This window comes from Orycteropus afer, unplaced genomic scaffold (genome assembly GCF_000298275.1).
Source record: "Orycteropus afer afer isolate SDZICR_OR568_19922 unplaced genomic scaffold, OryAfe1.0 scaffold00197, whole genome shotgun sequence".
Taxonomy (NCBI): Eukaryota; Metazoa; Chordata; class Mammalia; order Tubulidentata; family Orycteropodidae; genus Orycteropus; species Orycteropus afer.
Window position 1 is genome coordinate 3,381,736 of NW_006921784.1, and position 21,657 is coordinate 3,403,392.

Sequence of the window (21,657 nt, forward strand, 5' to 3'; positions counted from 1 at the left end):
CAGAAACCCAGTGGGGGGTCGCTGTAAGTTGGAACTGACTCAGTGGTGTGAGTGTTTAATTCTACTAATTAGTCTGTTATGTCACTCAGCTCCCCGACCTGCCCTCTTAGTTGTAAGCACGATAGTTACATATCTTTTATTTCTAGAAGCCATCATCGGTTCTTTCTTCTATTTGCCATCTTTTTTGATACCATGTTCTTCTGCTGCTTGTTCTGCTGCCCCTCCCTGAGGTCCTGCGGCTCCTGCCAACACACAAGGAGCTTGCAGTGGGGGGACTGTGTTACAGAGAGGGTTTGCCACTGGTCCTTGTTGCCCGTGGAGCACTGGGCAGTGAGTGAGTGGATGGGAAGCAGAGGGAGACTGAGCTGGTGGGGGAGGCAGTCTCCAGGGGGGTGGCCCTGTGGCACAGCCTAGTGGAGGGAGGGGTGTCCATGTAGAGGGAGGAGCTTGAGGACCACAGGGGCCTGCGAGTGGCTACCAGCCACGCTGCAGGTGGGCTTCTCGGCCCAGGCACTCAGCACCTGTGGTGACTTACGCGGCATGATCTGTCATCACTCTTGGAGGGCCTGTGAATTCTGCAGTTGTCTTTGTGTGGGTGACACTCCGGAGAGAAACCCAGCCAGTATGGGACGAGTATCCACAGAGAGTCGGTGAGACAGCACTTAAAACCGAGGGAGCTCATGCTTTAATAGACACTAGGTCACAAAGGGAGAAGGCCAAGTGCCTCACAATCTCAATAAAAATATCAAGTTCTTTTTACATGGTAAATTTTGTAATATAAAAAGTTTTAATGCCATTCTGGAAACTGTGTAATTTACAAAAAGAGTCCACGGAGGCCAAAGACGGCTCACGCTGCATACGAGGGGCGGGGTGCCGTGTGGGGAAGGCATCGAGGAGGGCGAGGGACCACGCGGGTCCTTGCATGGAACATCTTTTGAAGGATCTGGCACAAACAGAGCCTAGTTCACAAACCACACATACAGTCATTTCAGATAAAACAACAAAATATGTGATGAAAACAACAGTCTTTACTTTTTGCCCAAGTAGTGGAAGCAGACCAGGTAACTGTGTGGCATTTTCCCACCTGAACTGAGACAAAGTGACAGTTCTCCCTGTGGGTCTGCAAGTGTGCATGGTGAAGACAGTGGGGCAGGTTCATGAGACCAAGGACCTGCTGCAGTGGTCCCTGGCAGGACAGTCACCAAGAGAGACAGACGAGCAGGCTAGGGCAGCGTGTGCTCAGCAGGCGCCTGTGGGGACCATTAATTGACTTTGAAAGCTGGGGTGGAGGGCAGAACTCTCTCATTCACTATATACTAGTGTGGATCACAATGTGTCGGAAGCTGATTTTTCCTTGGCATTTTGACTGAGCTCACAGAGGCAGCTGAGGGGCCGAGCCCACGTCCTTGCTGGGAGCTCATACCCAGGGGTCAGTGGAGGTTGCCTTATTTATTACTGTGGTTCAGTGTTTGCAGGGGGGGGGCAGTGGAGTTGGGCACAGGTTACGTCAGTTTCCTAAGCTGAGAAAGAAATATACTGGGTGCTGTCTGCAAATGGTGAATATTTTTGTCAATTTTACCCACATTCATTCTCTTCCCAAGTGGAGCGGAGAGGTAAGGGCTGAGCAAGAGTCCTTCGATTCTTTGTGCACGTGGCCCAGGCGTGCTTGGGGCTCGCCTGCGGGCCACCTGACCCATGTGGTGGCCCAGAGAAACAGACTGTTACTCCAATTGTATTTTCTCTCATCTCTGCCAGGAGTCAGCCAACTCTTCTTTAAAGGGCCAGGCAGTAAATATTTCAGGCTCTGTGGGCCAAGAGGCAAAATCAAAATATTACACAGGGACTTAAATAACCTTTAGAAATGTGGAACCATTCTTAGCTTGTGGGCTGTAAACCAGGCAGCTGACCATTAACCCGTTGCTTACTGACCCCTGACTTACACAGAGAAATCTTTGTGAATTATAAAGCCCCACATAACTTTGAGTGCAGGCTTTTTTCAGTGTGGCCTGAGAAGTCCACGTTGATTTTGTGATTTTCCACCTGTTCTACTGGTGCAGTGGTAGCAGGAAGGACACTCAGCAGATGCAACACAGGGCGAGTCTGCTCTCAGGCTGGTCCTCTTCTGTCATCTTTGCTTTTCCCTTCACTGAAGCTTACGTGCAAGACCAAAAAAAAAAAAAAAAACTGCGCCATGACAGTTAAAGCAATACTGCACTCGGGACTAAAACAGGTTAGAGCCCGTGGGTCTTCCCCGCTGGCTGAAAAGCCACAAGAGTTGTCTACAGGAATGGTCGGGATGCCAGGGGCATCCACAGAGGGTGGATAGAGGGGTCCCTGCGAGGGAGCACCGGCCCCAGGCCACTCCTCCTGGCTGCACGGCACTTGGGAGAGCACTGAGAGACGAGGGGTGAGGAAGGGCGGCCTGACTCTCCACAGCAGACTCAGAAGTGTGGTCGAGGACCTGATCTTACTGCGTGAATTAAACGAACGGTGCTATACATGTGGCTTTTGTTCCATCACTGGTACCTTCACTAACGTTCATTTTCTCTCTGCTCACATAAAGACATCCGCCTAGTGGCTTGCGTCCCTGTACACTACCCCCCTTGCAGTGCTGGGATGAGGAGTGCTTCCATTACCACGGCTGTGACACAGCTCAGAGACAGCACACGTGGGATGCGTAGTCTCGTTTCAGAGGAGCAGACGTGGTCGGTGTGTGTTCATCAAGTGAGAGCCAAGCCAACGTTAAAACCGCACCTGGCTGCCTCGGTGTTAGTGCCCTCCCTGGTGGGCCCTCACGTGCAGGGCCAGGTGGCTCCATCCCTGTGTGGGACACACCCTCAGAGTGAGGATGAGTGATTCTGAATCTTAGAATCACCTAAAAGAAGCTTATTTAAATTCTCCAGCTAAGTCCTAATGTGGTTTTCAGCATCTCATTTCTTTATTAAAATAAGTGAACGGTTATCCCTGACTAGACTATGCCCTTTGCTTGTTTCGGCTGGTGGCCACGGTGGCAAAGCCTGCCTCCCTGTCCTGTAAGGACGGCGGCCCCGGGAAGCAGTGCTTCAGGCGCGTCCCAGTAGAAGGCCACACCTGCCTTCCGCGGATCGGAAAGTCTGTGGGGGGGCAGGCAACGGGGAGAGGGCGGCCCCAGGTGTGTGTGTGGGGGGGCTGGGGGATTGTGGGAACCTGGCAGTGGGGTGAGATGGCAGAGGTGCTAGAAGCCCAGGGTTAGGGAAGCGGCTAACAAACGGGACTAGGAGCCAAAAGGCTCGAAGCTGGTTACATCTAGTTAGCTGTGGACATTTCTCTTCTTCGTTGTTGATCGGGAAACTGGAGAGTTCAACCTTCCCCCCAAACTTGATCATTACTTATTGTTGATCATTCAAAATGTGACATTTTTAAAAAACTTTTTGAGCTTTTAAAAATAATAGCTATAAATGCAAAGTACTATTGATAATAAAACCAAGTTGTTTATCTGCGTACAAAAAAGGTCAGTAATGTTTGAAAAGCACAAAGTTGCATTTGAAATCACAATTGCATAGTTCTGAAATGCCTGGGCAAGAGCTGTAGAAATGTTTTCTAAAAAATTCAAGTTTGGTTGCCAGTGGGGCCCAAACGGACAGTGAGAGATGGAGGGGCGCACAGGGGGGCAGCAACGCTCCCACCTGGATTATTGCATGGCTGCTGGGCTGCTGCCCAGTGGCCAAAGCTGCTACAATTCAATTCTAAATCATTGGCATTTGTTAAAACCATTATTCTCTTTTTGGCAAGTATTACACTTTCAACTTAGATTTTATATAGAGCACCCCCACCAGCACCTGACAGCCATTAAAAAAAAAAAAAACTATTTGTATCTCTGTGTATAAAAGGTCCTACGGGTCCACCTCTTAGCAAAATATGTGCCCCCTTTCCTCTCCCCACCCAGAACTGTGACCGTTTTGTACAAAAAATCCTGTTGAGGAGTTCCAAGGTAAACATTTGGTGTGAAGTGTGTGGAAAAGTCCACGAGTGTCCTGTACCAACCCCACAGAAGTCCTGGCTTTGGGTGAATCTGGCCCAGAGTCCTGACAACGGAGCCACTGGCCGTGTGCTTGGTGGCGTTTGGACAGGGTGACGCCAGGGAAGGCGCCCACCAGGAGGCGTGGCTGGGACTGGTGCGCTCAGGCAAGGCCAACGGTGCGCACAGGGAGACCCTCTGTGGGCTGCTGCTCAGACCCAGCGGGTGGAGAAGACACTTCAGCATTTGGAGGAGGGGAAAAATCTTCCCGGGGACAGAAACTTGTAGCCGTTCCCTGCAGGGAGTCTCAAAGGGCGCGTGGGAGCCGCTGCAGTGCCGGCGGGCAGCGGCAGCGTGCTCAGCCTGCTGGTCTGCGTGTGCCAGTGCCCGTTGGGAGGGGGCGCTGGCGGTGCGTCGCCAGGCTGCTGCAAAGACAGCTCCTTAAGTTCAAGCTTATCTGCTCCTTCTTCCTTCTTGCTGTGACGGGGTGACAGGTTTAACAGACTGAGGACATCTCTCTTAGAGGTCATTGTCCCGGGGGCCCCGCGGAATATCTTCACTGGTCCCGGGGGGTGCTGGGGTGCGCTCTGCCAGAACATCTTTAGGTTGTGCACGGCCTGCACCTTCTCGTCAATGGCCGCCATCTTCAGTTTGTCGATGTCTGGCGCGTCCGCGGGACTCGAGCGAGCGGAACCAGCTGAAGAATAGGAGAGCGTTGGGGACGGTGCGCTGCCAGCAGGAGACTGGTGGCCTGAGCTTGGGGACCTGTTCCTTGGGGACTTGGAAATGTGAGCACTGTAAGGCGAGCTGGGGTACTTCAGTTTAAAGAGAGGCTGGTCAGTCAGGGACGTCTGGGAGTCAGAGCCCGGCGAGGGCCGGCCGCCGTGCTGGCTCCGGCTGTCCTTGATGGATGGCTCTGAGGGGGTGGGGCTGCTGTATCCCGAGCTCACCTTGGGCAGGGACGAGCTCCTGGCTGGGGGCTTTGGCTTAGCAGTAAGCGGTGACTGCTGGCTCTTCTGATGGGAGAGGACAGGCCTGCTGAACGCACTGGTTTCTGAGGCTCTGAAGACAGCGCTGCTGTTGGGCCCGGCAAGGCCGTCCTCCGAGTTGGCGCCCTTGCTCACCGGACCGCCACTCCTCTGCAGACGCTCCACTGCCATGAGGTGGCTCTGGGTCTCCTCTAGAATCTTCTGGGCCAACTCCTGTGGATCAAGCTTTGGATTGCTCTCCTCTTGGGATTTCACGGTGCTGTCCGTCTCTGTGCTGGACTGGTCCGATTCGCCCGTGTCTGAGCTGGCTAGCTTCCCGACCTTCTGGAAGGGTGAGTTTGGGCTGGGGATCAGAGGCATCTTGACGGGCGAGTTGGGGGCGCTGCTGCTCCCCTCAGAGCTAATGGGGCCCTTCACAGCCCCTGTTGCCCCGACCCTGGGCTGCTTGTGATCTGGTGAGAGGCGGGCCTTCCTGTCTTCTTGGTAGGCTGCCAGAGGCTCCGTGCTGATGATGGAGAAGCCTTCGTACTCCTCGTCATCTTTGCTGCCGGCCGTGCGGGCCTGTGGGGACATCTGGCGCCGAGGCAAGGTGGATCTCTGCGGGTAGGTGTTTTTGGACCGATCGTAGTCCTGTCGTCCGCGAGGGCCTCCAGCTTCTGACCCGACCTCGGGCTTGGACACGAAGCTCATGGAGGAGGTGATGGAGCTCAGGCTGTACACGGAGATGGCGTCCGAGGCGATGCTGTCTGCCCCAGTTGGGGAGAAGGGAGGGTGCTGGTAGCCCACGGGCAGAGCGTTGGAAACGGACTGAGCCGACGCCAGGGACTCCAGGGAGGACGAGCTGTCAAGGCTGAGGCGCTTGGGCAGCTCGGTAGAATCTAAACACAAAACAGAGGCCCCCAAAGGGCAGTTAGAGTCCTACCTGGTTCTGCTTTTCTTTCAAATCACAAGCATCTTTACAAGCACAGAAGCTGGCATGGGAACATGCACATGCTGCTAAGAGTTTGAATTAACCTTACAAACCTGAAAAACATGGTCCCGTGGGGAAAAGCAATAAATCTTACACAGGGTTAAAGCACCTGGGAGCGCCCCCAGCCCCATGCCCCAGAACTCCACCCAACAGCAGGCTCCACCCTGCCCTCACCGGGGCCGGGGCCTGTGAACAAGTCTGTGACACGTCCCCTCCGTCCCAGCACCCCTCTGCGGTAGTCCCCCACGCGTCTCACCCTGCCCCTGTCTAAGGTGGGATTTCAGGCCACCTTCCGGCCCTTCCCCTGGTCTCAGCTGACAGGAGTTCCATCCCGCCAGCCGTGTGTGTGTGCGTGTATGTGTGTGTGTGTGTGTGTGTCTCAGTGAACATCTCCAGCAGAGCCTGTGGGTTCAGCCTTCAGGCTGTGACCGCTCTCCAGGCCGTCCCCCCTCAGGGCTCCTCTGCCCACCCCTCTCATTTCCCTCTCTTCAGCCGGTTTGGGTTTTTCACTGTCTCCATGCACTGCATCTACCCCCCATGGCGAGCAAGGTTCTGCTCCTTGCTCTTGGGCGGTCCCTAACACACTCGTCTCCTTTTCTTTCCGTCCTGGAAGCAGAGCCAGGTGTGCGGCGGCGGCCCTGCCCCAGGGGCCCTGCGGAGGTGGGTGCCAGGCAGCTGAGCGAGGCCCGTACCGAAGAGTGACAGCAGGGACTGGAGGGCGAAGTGCGTGGTCCGCCGGCTGGCTTGTTTTCCCGTTTTCAGGATCACTTCCTCTTGCCCAACTTCACAGAGGTCAAAACCTACACAAACAAAGAAGAGACATGTTTTCTTAAGGATGACTCCACGCCTTCAAAGCGACTGGGCCGCAGGGCTCCTTGCTCCGTTCATCAGAACACGCCCTGGCCTCTGGGGCGCAGAGGTGGTGCCGCGGCTCAGTGTGGGAGGGCTCCTCTGGCTGGGGCGCCTGGCCCACAGCACCCCTTCTCCTTGGATCCCCTTTCACCTCGGTCCCTTCATGGGGCCCTGGTTGTTCTCTGGCCCTATGCTATGTCCTTGAGAGCTGAGGCGTCCTGTCATTTTTCTGTTCTTTCGAGAAGAACAGCAGAGCCGCCCATCGGGGGGACAATGCGCCACTCCGTCTGCAGTCGGTGCACGGGAAGGTGGAAGCTTCTCGAGGCCAGGGCTGTGTCTGGAGCATGGTCAGGGCCTGCCGTCCTGAGCCTTCGTAACGACTGCGGGTTCAGCCACGGCCCCGGGACGGGGCGCTGCTGCTAATGGAAGTCAGCCTTCTTGGCCGAATGGCCGGCAGGGTGAACAGAGGGCATGGAGCTCCCCGAGCAAGAGGCCGGCTGACGAGCTGTTGGCACAGCACTGACGCTTATTAGAGAGGTGCCCAGTCACTGCCACTCACGGGAAGCGCTCAGGAGGAAGAAGCCAGACACAGATGCCACAGCCGGTGATGGCACCACAGGCAGGGGCCACCAGGAATCCCCACCCCCGTGGCAGCAACATGCTTGGTGCCAATGCTCCTGGGGCTGGCGCTGTGACAGCAGTGCCCCTCCCCCCCCCCCGCCGGCCCTCCAGTGCCTGGTGCTGACGGCATCCTGTGGGCCTCGTACCAGAGGTAGTTCACAGAAGGAGAGATCATGTACTTTTTCTTTTTTGACTTCAGGTTTCTGATACTGGTGTGAACAGCCACGTTCCCTTGGGAACTAGGTTCCTCAAGAAGCCACTCAGCATCCAGTTGCTATGGGAGGGGTTGCTATGGCAGGTTTTGCTCTGACCTTGAAAATACAGAGTTGCTGGAAGCCACAGGAAGGCACTGTGCTCGGGGAATTCAGCATGTAAAGGTGAGTAACAAACATACCGTAAACACGAGGGTGCAGACTCGTCGCCACTCGCACCAGCATGATCTGACCAGTGCACCAGAACTGAACCCGCTTAAGCACCTGCCCCTGCAGCGGCCGTGATGTGGGTCTGCACTGAGGACTGGGGGGGCACGTGGCGCCCTCAGGCAACAGCGCCCGTCCCTTCCACAGCCACACACACGTTTCCCAGCTCAACCCATCATGGGAGCATCAGTGGAAGTCACCCACAACCCTGCACAGAGACCGCCAGTCTAAGATGTTCTGGGCTTTTCCTGATACACCTGCACAGGGCCTCGTACGTCCAGGTCAGAGGAGGCAAGCTGGCTGGCACCCTCGGCCCACAGGGGAAGGCGCAGCCCTGTGCTGGGAACAGCCAGGACAAAAGCCCGGACATGTGTATGAGCCTTTCCTCTCTGAGGAAAGGGCTTGGGGTCGCGTTGCTGACTCATCAGAACTCTCCATCGGAGTGGATTTGACACCTGTGCTGCTGGCCCCACAGCCTGTCATGGCAGTGAGAGGACAACCCTCTCGGTGTGCAGCTGGCATTTCCCACTCCTGCCTCCAAATCACACACGTTTATTATGGCTACGCCAAGCAGGCTATGCTTTTAATCCACAGGAGGAAAACACGTAGTGCAAAGGGAAAGGACTCCAGAAGTCTAATGAAAGGCGCTGCAGGTTTCCTCCTTCGCCTTCCAAGGAAACGGAGCATAAAAGATGCCAGCCCTGAGTGGAGGCAGCTGGGCGAGGTCACCAGCAGCACAACCAGGAGAAGATGGCCCAACACGGCACACCCGGGCCTAGGCGGCACAAACGGTGGGGCCCACACACGGCGGGGCCCTACCACTGACCTGAAGGTTGGCAATCTGAATCTACCTGGCACAGCAGGACCCTGGAAGAAAAAAACCAAACCAAACCCACTGCCATCAAGTTGTATTTGACTCATAGCGACCCCTCCTTGGGTTTCCAGAAGTAGACTGCCCAGTCTGCCTTCCAAGGAGCGGCTGCCAGGTTTGAACTGCCAGCCTTCTGGTCAGCATCAAATGTCTTAGGCACTCCACCACCAGAGCTCCTGCCATGGAAGAAAGGCCTGGCAATCTGCTTTCCCAAAGATTACAGCCAAGAAAACCTTGTGGAGTTCTCCTCTGTGACACACGGGGGCGCCACGAGTCAGAGTCGACACAGCAGCACCAACGTCATGCAGGAAGAAAAGCCGTGTCTCAGGTACCAGCCCTCGTCCCAGTGAACTGGATCATGTCCTTCCTCCAAAGGCGCTCACTTCCCTCGGGTTAAAACTGCTCCCCCTGCCTCCCCCAGCCCCTCATTCCTCTGCACTGCTGCCTGGACCCTGCTTCCACTCAGCAGCGCCGTGCCTCCAGGCCTCTGTGCTCACTATTCCCTCATCTTGTCAACATCCGCATTAGCTCCCAGGCACGCCCTGGCTCCCTGCTCCCCACCCCTCCAGCCAGCCACTTTGACCCTCATGCTTTTGTCAGTCATGGTGCAGCTTCACCTTCTAAGTGTCTCCCTTGAACAACTTATTTTGTGATATCTTTTTCTACCAGAATGTCAAGTCCAGGAGGGTGTGGGTTTGTGTCTTCTGTTCATGGCTAGAGCCCCAGTACCTAGAGCAGTGTCTGGAGCATAACAGGTGTTCAGTAACAATGTGCCAAGTGATAGCTCCCAACCAAGTCCTTCACACACAGGTGGGCACAGGAGACGTTTTATGGCTTCTGGTAGAGGTTTATCAATAGATGTACCTGTTGTAAGTAAACTGCAGTTACATCAGGAGCTGCCTTAGCCATGTTTGAAAAAAGAGAAAAGTGAGTCTCCCGGATTGAACAGGATTCTGGGATGCGCCTTTCTAGGTGCCCACAGTCAAATCAGAGTTGGTTTCCACGGTATTTTTTTTCTGTCAATAGCCAATGATAGAGCCCAACATTGAAACCATGATTTTATGACTGTACTTCTAAGTATGCTTTAGCTCTTAATCACAGCTTGGACCTCAGCAATACTGGACTCTGGCAGACTCACGTTAATGAGTGCATGGGGGGAGAAAAGATGGCGTCGTAGTGAGACTTTTCACCCAATCCCTCCATAACCGAGACCTCAACAAACTGAGTGAAACAGATACAGATAATGATCCTGGAAGTCTGAGCATTAATGAGAGGACAGAGAAACAGACTGAGTGCTGACTGGGAAGGGAGACAGAGCAAGGACAGTGTCTGGTGAGAGAGTGGAAGCCAGGGCATGATGAGGCGTGGCCATTTTGAGAGACAAAAGGTATTATCTATATGTAAGGAAAGACCACACTGGGCAGATGCATGGCATGGGCAGGTCTGGAGGGAGTCAAGGTGAGCAGAATGCACGCTGGATCCGCAAGAGGAAAGTGCAGGGAAACCGGAGATTTCCGTCAGCACAGGCAGAGTGAGGAGGGAACCAGTGAAGGGGCTGTAGCCACTGCCAGTGCTCACTGGACGTCTGGCTGAGGACCCATGTGAAGGGGAAGGCCCGAGGGGTGGCGGTCGGAGACGCTGGACTCCAGTGGCCCTGACTTGGACTAGAAAGACTTCACAGTGTTCTTAGCTACGTCTTCCCAGTGACAAGGGGAGAGCCCTCTTCCGGCCCCCAGCCCAGATACCTGTTGTGCCATGCACCAAGCAGTCTGTGCCCGTAGCTCATTCTCCCTACACCTGTGTCGACAGTGCTTCCTCCACTGATTGCAAGAACACATCGCTCCCACCTGGCGTGTACCTATGCCAGGCTACCCCCACCATCACAGCCCCCTTCTGCTGGCTGACCATAGCCCACAAGCCCCTTTTTTTTCTTTTCTTTTTGGCTACTTTTTCCTTTTCTTTTACCCATCTTCCTTCTCATTCCATCCCCATCCCCCTTGTTTTTCCCCATCTTTTTCTTTTTCTCCCTGACTCATCTATCAGGACACAGACACTAATTCTCCACTAGTCAGCCATCCCTAACACACCTACCACCCACTCCTGCACCACTAGATCAACAATAGTAGGTGGACAACAACTGTTCATCCACGGCTCTTCACTCCTCTTCCAACAAATGGATCTGTGCTCACATTCCCACCAGTTACTCCACCCACCTGAGTAACTGGTGGGTAAGGAGCACCCCAGTGCTGCCAAACTAGCAACAGAACTACACCTGCCCCACCCACCTGGATATATCAAAACAAAAATTCAGAGTGAAATAAACCAACCCACAATCAACAAACAAAAAGATGACAACTTCCATTCAAATGAAGAAACAGGAGAAGATAGCACAAGCTATCTTTTAAAATAAGAACAAGGAAACCTCCACAAGGAAGAACAGGTAGTAGAACTATTTTGTAAAAAATTCACGTATATATAAAAACCAAAACCAAACTCACTGTCGTGGAGTTGGATCCGACTCACCTTCTGATTAGCAGTCAAACGCCTTAGGCACTGCACCACCAGGGTCCCTTCATACACACACACACACACACACACACATTAGCCAGCTAGAAGACAAATCCCTTGATGCCAGTTAATATGAGGAAAAATAAGAAAAAAGAAATGGAGAAAGTCTGAAAATTATTTGGGACAATATCAAGAGAAATAATATATGTGTGACTTCAATTTCAAAACAGGAAGAGAATGAATGAATGAATGAATAAATGAATAAATAAATAAACAAACAAACAAACAAACAAACCACAGAGAAAACTTTCAAAGATTTGTTAGCAGAAACCTTCCCTAGTATCATGAAAGATGAAAGATACCCATCCAAGAAGCACAATGAACCTCATACAAGACAGACCCCAAAAGAAAGTCTCCAAAACCAAAGATAAAGAATCTTGAGAGCAGCTCAGGAAAAACAAAATGTTACTTACAAAGGGCAACTGATAAGACTAAGCTCTTATTTCTCAGTGGAACCCATGCAGCAAGAAGACAATGGGATGCCATACATAAAACCTTGAAAGAAAAAAACTGCCAACCAAGAATTATATACCCAGCAAAACTGTCTCTCAAATATGATGGTGAAATTAGGGCATTTACAGATAAACAGAAGTTAAGGGAATTTATAAAAATTGGACCAGCCTTATAAGAAATGCTAAAGGGAGTTCTTTGGACAGAAAACTAACAATGGAAGACAACATCATTCAGAAACCAACCCAGAAAAAGAATTCACAAAATTAAGCTTACAAGAATAAAAACAGAGAACCAGAAACATCAATCTTTAAATGAAAACAACTATAAAACAAAAAGAGGGAATAAATGATACAATTGCAGAACTTCAAAATAGGAAGTCAGGACAATATCAATATAATACAGACTGTTTCTAACTCAGGGAGCTCTGGTGGTGTACTGCCTAAGGCATTTCTGACTGCTAACCAGAAGGCTGGTGGTTCAAACCCACCAGCCACTCCTCAGAAGGAAGATTGGGCAATCTACTTCTGTAGTGATACCGCCTTGGAAACCCAAGGAGGGGTCACTATGAGTTGGATCTGACTTGACAGCAGTGGGTTTTCTTTTGTTTCTAACTTAGGAAGATGAAAATTAATAAGGACTCAGTAAACACAAAATCAACAACAATGAAGAAAATGAAAATCTGATAATGGAATGAACTCAGCACAGAAAAATATTCAGAACAAAGAAACCATTGACACTACAGTAAAAAACACCAAACAATGACAGCAATAAACGCATACCTATCATTAATTGCACTGAATGTGAATGGGTTCAATGTACCAGTCAAGAGAAAGAGAATGGCAGCATGGATAAGAAAACATGACACATCAATATGTGGCCCAAGAAGATACTCAACTTAGGCACAAAAATAAAAATCAAAGAGTGGGAAAAAAAAAAAAAAATCAAACCAATGGCAACCAAAAAAGCAGGAGTGGCAATATTAAGTCTGATAAGACTTCAAGCTCCAAACCAGCATTAGTAACAACGGAGGATATACCATAATAAATGCCTATGCCCCAATGAAAGAGCTCCAAACTACATATAGCAAATATTAACAGAACTGAAAAGGGAAATAGACAGTTCTATAACAATAACAGGAGACTTCAACACACCACTCTGGATGAAAGACAGAACAACTAGCAAGAAACTCAGCAAAGATACAGAAGATCTCAACAGGGCACTTTACCCAACAAAAACACAATCATCTTTTCCAATCGACATGAATCCTTCTCCAGAATAGACCACATATTAGGCCACAAAGCAAGTCTCAGATCACAATGCTATAAAATTAGAAATAAATAATAGAAAGATTGGGGGAAGAAAACTGACTAACTCCCTGCTCAAAAACTACTGGGTAACAGAAGAAATAAAGTGTGAAATAAATAAATTCCTAGAAACAAACAAGAGTTAAAACACAACACAACAAAATTTTGGGACATAGCAAAAGTAGTACTCAGAGGTCAGTTTATAACAATAACTGTACAAATCAAAAAAGAAGAAAAAGCCAAAATCAATACTATAACCCAACGACTCTAAAAATTATAGCAACAAAAAAGCGTAGTTTCCAGAAGAAAGGAAATAATGAAAGATTAGAGTAGAAATAAATGAAACAGGAAAACAGTAAAAGGAAACAACAAGGGTAGAAGTTGCTTCTTAGAAAAGATTAACAAAATTGACAAACCACTCATAAATTTAAGGAAAAGAGAAGATGCAAATAACAGGAATAAGAAATGAAATGGGTGATGTCATAACAGAACCAACTGAAATGAAAAGGATAATAACAGAATACAATGAAGAACTGTACTCCAACATATTTGAAAATCTCTAAGAAATGGACAAATTTCTAGAAACACACTACCTACCTGAACTAACACATTGAGGTGGAAAATTTGAACAGGCCTATAACAAAAGAAGAAATTGAACAGGTCATAAAAAAATTACTAACAACAACAACAAAAAAAAACCCTGGCCCAGATGGTTGTACTGGAGAATTCTACCAAACATTCAGAGAAGAACTGACACCAATCCTACTCAAACTATTCCAGAACATAGAAAAGGATGGAATCCTCCCAAATTCATTTTATGAAACAAGCATAATCCTGATACCAAAGCCAGGAGGACACCATGAACAAGTAAAACTACAAACCAATATCCCTCTCTCATAAATATAGACACAAGAATCTACAACAAAATTCTAGCCAACAGACTCTAACAACATATATATATATATATATATAATTATATATATATATATAATTAAATAACCCATCCTGACCATGTGGGATTCACATCAGTTATGAAAGGATGGTTCAACTAAATGTAATCCACTCCATAAATAAAGCAAAGGGAAAGACCCACATGATCACATCAACTGATGCAGAAAAAGCATTTGATAAAATGCAGCACCATTCCTGATAAAAACTTTCAGCAAGATAGGAACAGAAGGAAAATTCCTCAACATAATTAATGGCATATACACAAAACCAAAAGCCAATGTTATTCTCAATGGAGACTGAAAGCATTCCCCTTGAGAACAGGAATCAGACAGGGATGCCTGTTAGCACCATTCCTGTTTAATACTGTATTGGAAGTCCTAGCCAGGACAATAAGGCAAGAAAGGGAAAGAAAAGGCATCCAAATTGGTAAGGAAGAAGTACAACCATTGTTTTTGCAGATGATATGATCTTACATAGAAACTCCCAGAAACTCAGCAAGAAAACTACTGGACTAATTGAAGGATTCACCATAATGGCAGGGGTATAAGATTAACACACAAAAGTCAGTCACAATCCCCATGATCAACAAAGAGATCTCTGAAAAAGAAATAAGGAAAACAATACTATTTACACTATCTACCAAAAAGATAAAATACTTAGGAATAAATCTTACCGGAGGCACAAAATACCTGTACAAATGAAACACTACTATAAGAAACGAAAGGAGCTCTGGTAGCATAGTGCCTAAGGCACTTGACTGCTAACCAGAAGGCTGGCGGTTCAAACCCACCAGCCACTCCTCGGAAGGAAGTGATATTGCCTCGGAAACCCAAGGAGGGGTCGCTATGAGTCGGGGCCGACTCGATGGCAAATAACAACAACAACAACATAAGAAACGAAAAGAGAAGTACATAAATGGAACATACCATGCTATTGGGTAGGAAGACTGAACATTGTAAAAATGTAAATATTACTCAAAGCAATCTGTAGGTACAATGCAATCCAATTCCAGATTCATCATTTTTTAAGGAGATGGAAAAAACAATCACTAATTTTACATGGAAAGGAAAGAGACCATGGAGAAGCAAAGCACTACTGAAGAAGAAGAGAGCAGGAGGACTTACACTTCCTAATCTCAAAACTTACTATCCAGCCACAGTAGTCAAAACAGCCTGGTATTGGTACAGCGACAGACATATAGACCAGTGGAACAGGATGGAGAACCCAGAAGTAGATCCATCCACCTATGGAAAGCTGATCTTTGGCATAAGGCCAGAAACCACTGAATGGGAAAAGACAGTCTCTTTAACCAATGGTGCTGGCAAAACTGGAGATCCATTTGCAGAACAATGAAACAAGAGTCATACCTCACACCATATACAAAAACTAACTCAGGATGGATCAAAGACCTAACCATAAAACCCACAACTATAAGGATCATTAAAGAAAACATAGGGGCAACTTTAGGGGTCCTAATTTTATAGCACAGACTATCAAACATAACCAAAAATGCACAAACAGTAGATGATAAACTAGATGACTGGGACCTTCTAAAAAGTAAATTCTTATGTGCATCAAAAGACTTCTCCAAAAGAGTAAAAAGAGAACCTACAGATTGGGAAAAAACATTTGGCAATGATATACCCAACAAGGGACTTATCGCTTACAAGTCTTTATAAGTTTTATAGAAAACTTCAATACGTCAACATCAAAAAGACAAACAATCCAATTGAAAAATGGTCAGAGGACATGAATAAACACTTCACAAAAGATGATATTCAGGCAGCAAACTTCAACAAGTCAGAAAACAACAAATGCTGGAACTCTCATACAAAGCTGATGGGACTGTAAAACGGTACAAACACTATAGAAAACAGTATGACACCTCCTTAAAAAGTTGGAAACAAAAATACCATTTGATCCAGCAATCCCAATACTAGATATATGTCCTAAAGAACTGACAGTTGGGATGAGAACAGATACATGCACACCCATGTTCATCACTGCACTATTCACAATAGTTCACAACAGCAAAGAGATGGGAACAACCTAAAAGTGCCCATCAGTGGATGAAGGGATAACCAGACTGTGTTCCATGCACACAGTGGAAGAGTGTGCAACACTAAAGGACAGTGAAGAATCTGTGAAACACCTTGTAACATGGATGGACTTGGAGGACATTATGCTGAGTGAAGTTAATCAATCACAAAAGGACAAATATTGTACGAGTCCACTATTGTAAAAAGACAAGGAAAGGTTTACACATGGAAGGAAACGTTGTTGGTTACCAGGGGAGGGAGGGAAAATTCCTAAGTAGGTAAGAGACACGTACTAATATGGGTAAAGGGAGAGGTAGTATACAAACAGTGGGTGACCAGCACAGTATCACCAAGGAAAAGACAGATGTGGAGAGGTCACACGAGATACAGACAGCAAAGGTAAACACTATTACACACACAATCCTGCATGATCAGTAGTAACAAACATTAATCTACAACTGGATACATAGGTAGACAGGCAAGATGATCGGGTGTGGGTAGGCGAATGAGACTATACCCACAACCATATTTCTACATAAGGATACATATGAGCTGTAAAAATGTCCATGTGTACAGTAGAGCTCACGGGGAGCAAAGATAGGAAACTTCTTGGCCATAACCAAATACCTTAAGGGAATGAGTTGCTGGGCCTACAAGCTCAAGATCATAGTTTTGGAGGACATCAAGTTCAACTGGCATAGTATTGTCCACAAAGACATTGTTCTACATCCTATTCTGGTGAGTAGTGACTGGGGTCTTAAAAGCTTGGAGTTGGCGGCCATCTAAGGTACAGCTATTAATCTCTCCCCATCCAGAACAAAGAAAAGTGAAGAAAATCAAAGATACATGGAAACAATTAGTCCAAGAGACTAGTGGACCATGTGAACCTCAGTCTTCATAACGTTGAGATCAGAACAACTAGAAGGTATCTGGCTACTACTGTCAATCACTCTGAAAGGGATCACAAAAGGAGATCCTGGATATGGTGGGAGAAAAATGTAGAACAAATCTCAAAATAAGAAAAATGGGAAGGCCTACTGGGCTGATAGAGACTGGTAAAAACCCTGAGACTATGGCCCCTGGTCACACTTTAGGCCGAAACTGAACTCACTCCTGTGGCTCCACTTTCATCCAAACGGTAGACAGGCCTGTGCAATGAACAGTGACACCAAGAAGGTCGGCACTTCTTAGAACAACCAAACAAGAGATCAAAATGGCAGCATTTGCCCAGGGGTAAAGCTGAGACTTAGTTGAAGACTAACCCAAGCCATGGTATTTTCATTTGCCTCATATGTGTGTGAGAGCTGGACAATGAATAAGGAAGATCAAAGAAGAGTTGATGCTTTTGAGTTGTGGTATTGGTAAAGAATACTGAAAGTACCATGGACTACCAGAAGAACTAACAAATCTGTCCTGGAAGAAGTGCAGCTGGAATGCTCCTTGCAAGCAAGAATGGCCAGACTTCGTTTGACCTCCTTTGGGCATGTTGTCAGAAGGGACCATTGCCTGGAGAAGGATGTCATGCTTGGTAAAGTGGGGGGCCCTCAACGAGATGGACTGACACAGTGGCTGCAACGATGGGCTCAGGTACAGCAAGGATTGTGAGGCTGGCATGGGACGGGGCAGTGTTTCGTTCTGTTGTACACAGGGTCGCTGTGAGTCAGAGACGATGGCACCTAACAGCAACAACAACAAAGCTGAGAAGGCAAGAATGGTTAGGAAAGGACAAAGGAAAATGGTAACCACAGGGAAGAAGTGGGGGTTGCAGTCAATGTCACAGTACAAAATGGGTATGAACTATTGAATGGAAAACCAATTTACTCTGTAAACTTTCACCTAAATCACAATAAAAAGTTGATAATAAAAGAGCAATAGTTGAAAAAAAAAAAGAAGATACAACTAAGGAAGACGAAATCATCACACAGGGCAAAGGGGACAAAGATGAGGGTCGTTCGGGAATCTTCTTAAAGCACGAGGATCTTTGAGTATTTTAAATAATAAAATGTCTAAGAAAGCACTGAGATTAGACTCCAAAAAGAGTACCTATACAACCCCACAAAAACCAGGAGGAAAAGAAACTTTAAAAATTGACCAAAGAAACAAATTAAGTCAAGGGTGCTTTGTCCTACCTAGAGCTGCCAGGAACTCGTGACATCCCGGGAGCCGCCACAGCTGGACACTGATGGACACCTGGATGGGTGCTGACGCGAAGTCCTGCTCCTTCTCGCCAGCCTGCAGCTGAACCAGCACCTGGTGGAGCTGGGGGGAGGGGCAGACCTGAGCATGCTCTTCTTTCCAGCGTCCCCTTCCCCTCCGGCCCGCCTCAGGGTTTGTCCCCAGGTGGTTCCTATAGCACCTCTTACTGTCATCAACTAATGATTCTGTCACCTCACAGGTGTTCAGCATTTGAGATTCCTTTTTAAAGGGCCTTCCTACCTATTACCATGTCATCCTCACTCTCTGGGAAGGTCAAGGGCATGGCTGATGAAGTGACACTGGAACGGACCCGAATTTTTTAATGTGAGTGAACCAGGATGTTAACTGGAACAGGCCGATGCCCTGCTTAAAACTTACCCTCCTAAAGAACAAGGGCAGCGTGTGCCTTGCATAGCAACCAGATCTCGTGACCTCCTGAGTTGAAAACAGCGGTGCCCTGCTCAAAGATGGAAGCCGTGACGCTGTGAATGTGTGTTACTCTCCACAGTCCTGGCAGCAATCCAGCGCCACACGTTAAAATGGCTCCTGAAAGGGCTCACTGCGTCTTCCGAGCCTCCCGATCCAGGGCTTTGAGCCATGATTTTTCCCAGCCAGTCGGTATTCTAGGTCACCCACATTTTAAAATCAGGGTCTGTTCTAGTTTAGCTTCATTGGCCACGACTCAACAGTTCAAACTGGTTTGAAGCCTGGGTCAAGGGGCAGTGGGGTCAGAGATGCTAGCTGGTGCCTTAGCCATGCTAACAGTGCTGAGAAGGGAAAAGTGAGTGCCCTGGATTGAACAGGATTCCGGAAGGTGCCTTTCTAGGTGCCCATGGTCAAATCCAAGGTGGCCAGTAGCCGGTGACAGAGACACTTGGGCCTGGGCTGGCCCCCAATCAGGGTTTGTGGATTCCAGCCCTTGCATCCTCCCTGGCATATGCTGAGGAGCCACGGGGTACAGGGAGGGGCTCGGAGCAGAAGAGGGGTGAGTTACAAGACTGGACATCTCTCTCTCTAAAAATGGAGGTAATCTTTATGATCTTGAGATAAATGGTAGAGGAATCAAATATTTACTTAGTTCCTCAGCACTTGAAGAAGAACCCATATGACCAATTCAGGGGCCCATGGCACTGCAGGTGTCCTGAGCCTGAGCTCCCTTGGGGCTCACAGTGTTCGCACTTAATTAAAGTTGGTTCTGCCCCTGCCCCTGCTGTTCGGGTGGAACATGGAAGGTCAATCAAGAGCACAAGAAGGGTGGAGGAGGACAGGCGGGCCCAGAGCAGAGGAAGGGACAGACTGCTAGCCAGCAGCCCTGGTCACCCAGCCCAGAGCTCCGTGGCCCAGAGTGTGTTAGCATGCGTCCCCGGCCCCGTTACAGACAAGTCAGTCCAGCAGCGCAGCACCGACATAACTCGGGGTGCAGTGGGCAGGGTGAGGCTCACCTGGTGCAGCTGCTACTTAAGGGGGTACTCACCATTCCAACCATATTTTTAACAGCCTTCGGCCAGCAGATTATAAGACAAAGAAAGAGAGAGAAGAGAGAGAAGAGTTTAGACTCAAGCACAGGTTGTTATGCACCATGAGCTGAGCGCTGCTTTAGGAAGCGCCACGCAGGCCCGTGTGTGACTGGGAGGGGAAAGGAGCGAGAGCCAGCAGGGACACACAGGCAAACGAACAGCCACGCCAGGCCACGTGCTCTGGGGGTCAAGGGGCGGGGCAGCCAGGCCTTGCCCTTCCTGAAAGGAGAAGAGCAGGGAGCCCCGACCGGGGGCAGAGGGCCCAGCCGGCTCCCAGAGTGACTCAGGAAACGTCCACCCAACCACCAGCCCTCCAGGCCCTCAGGACACTTCCCCGGGGGCCTGACAGTAGATCAGGTGGGAAGTCCTTTGCTCCCACAAAAAGAAGGGAAGGAAACACGGGCGTTTTTGGACTCTGCGGCTCGCTGCCGACGTCACGCCAGCTCTCTCTGGTGCTCAAATGGCCTGCCCTCCCGGCACTGGGACGTTCTAACATGGAGTGCTCTGTCTTCCTGGTGGTGGCCACCGATTCTACGCTGAGCAAGAACTCAAAGGAAGGGACCACCTCTGGGTGGGGCTGCGTTTCCAAGGCTGCTGGAAGCAGCAGCCCCCACCCAGGTCAACAGGGGCTTGGTGCCACTGGAAATTTCAGGGGCTCATGCTAGAGGGTCGGGCAGCTTTGTTTCCACATAGAGATATTTCAGCTTAAAGTGAAGGCTGCTGACAAGCATCTCTAACAGTGGTGACCAGTTTTCAAATGATGACTCTCCAAAAGGACCAGAGAAACTTGCCCTCTGGGGGCGGCTGGGCCATCACAGAGGCCCTCACCCTGGCTCATCGCAAACCGTCATGAGCCAGGAGGATGGGGGGGGGGGGCAGGGATGCCTCAGGGTCAAGTTGGGAAGGCCTAGCACATAATGCAGAGGGCCGAGACCCTCCAGATTCCCGATCGGAGCTACCGTCCACTGGAAGAAAGCACACTTTTTGATCCACCATGCCATGTGACATACTAGAGTTGACTTTGTGCTCACCACCCTTTTGTTTCAGGCACAGCTCTTAATTCGCCTCAGAGCATAAGTGCTGGGACACCTGTTGCTGTCCTGGGGGGACCTCACACTGGCTCACTCAGGAGGGGTGGCTGCAATGCCTGTTCACGGCTGGAAAGCTGGGGGACGACGAGTGGCAGGAGGTCCCCGAATGGAGAGCTACGGCCTGCTCTGAGACTACAGGTGGCAGGGCCCCCTCAGCATCACCTGCATCTTGCTGCACGGTAAGGTGTCACCTCTGCCTGGCCTGTACCTGAGGACACAGGGCTGAGGGGGCTGGGGCATGGCTCCCAGCCCTGGCCCTTCCCTGCTTGTCACAAAGGCTGAAGGAAGAAACGGTGCCGTGTCGCGTGCAGGCTCCTGCGTGGGGCCAGAGCACTGCCACCTCTGTGGCTCGGCACTCACCCGGCTGATGAGCTGCTCGCCAGTCTCCGATGCCCGGATGAGTTTGCAGAGCGCCTGGAGGGCGGGGCCGGGCAAACCTAAACCAGGAAAGGGCGGCTGTCATCCGAGGGGCCCAAGCGCAGGAGCCCAGATGCACTCGGTGGTGGCATTCAAAAGCCCGAGATGGGCAGGCTTGTGCTTCTGGGCCACTCTCGGAAAAGGACTGTTGTCTCCACAAAAGGGAGGCTGCGGGGCACGTCCTGGCCTCCTCCGGGGGCAGCCACACTGCCTAGGTGCAGCCTCGGGGATGAATGAGCCCCTCTCTCCTTCACCAAGGGCAGCCCTGAGCCCCTGCATCAGCTCCACCAGGGCCGGCCACGCAGCTCTGGAGGATTCCCGGCGGCCACTGACTCGGCGTTCGCTCGGGTGGTCCCCGGAAGAGGCTGAGCCAGGACCCCGCTGTGGCTCGGGCACAGCACA

At 49.7% G+C, this 21,657-nt stretch overlaps 1 protein-coding gene across 1 annotated transcript in view; it reads right to left on the bottom strand.

Annotated features, from left to right (window-relative positions):
* Positions 1–4,236: 4,236 nt before the first annotated feature.
* TTC28 (tetratricopeptide repeat domain 28) overlaps positions 4,237–21,657 on the bottom strand; it is an 842,258-nt gene continuing 824,837 nt past the window's right edge. The window contains exons 19-23 of the mRNA XM_007947946.2: positions 21,199–21,275; positions 19,705–19,728; positions 18,164–18,293; positions 6,649–6,756; positions 4,237–5,864 (exon numbers count right to left, since the gene is read on the bottom strand). Coding sequence (XP_007946137.2) covers positions 4,237–5,864; positions 6,649–6,756; positions 18,164–18,293; positions 19,705–19,728; positions 21,199–21,275 — 1,967 coding nt within the window. The remainder of the gene's footprint in view (positions 5,865–6,648; positions 6,757–18,163; positions 18,294–19,704; positions 19,729–21,198; positions 21,276–21,657) is intronic.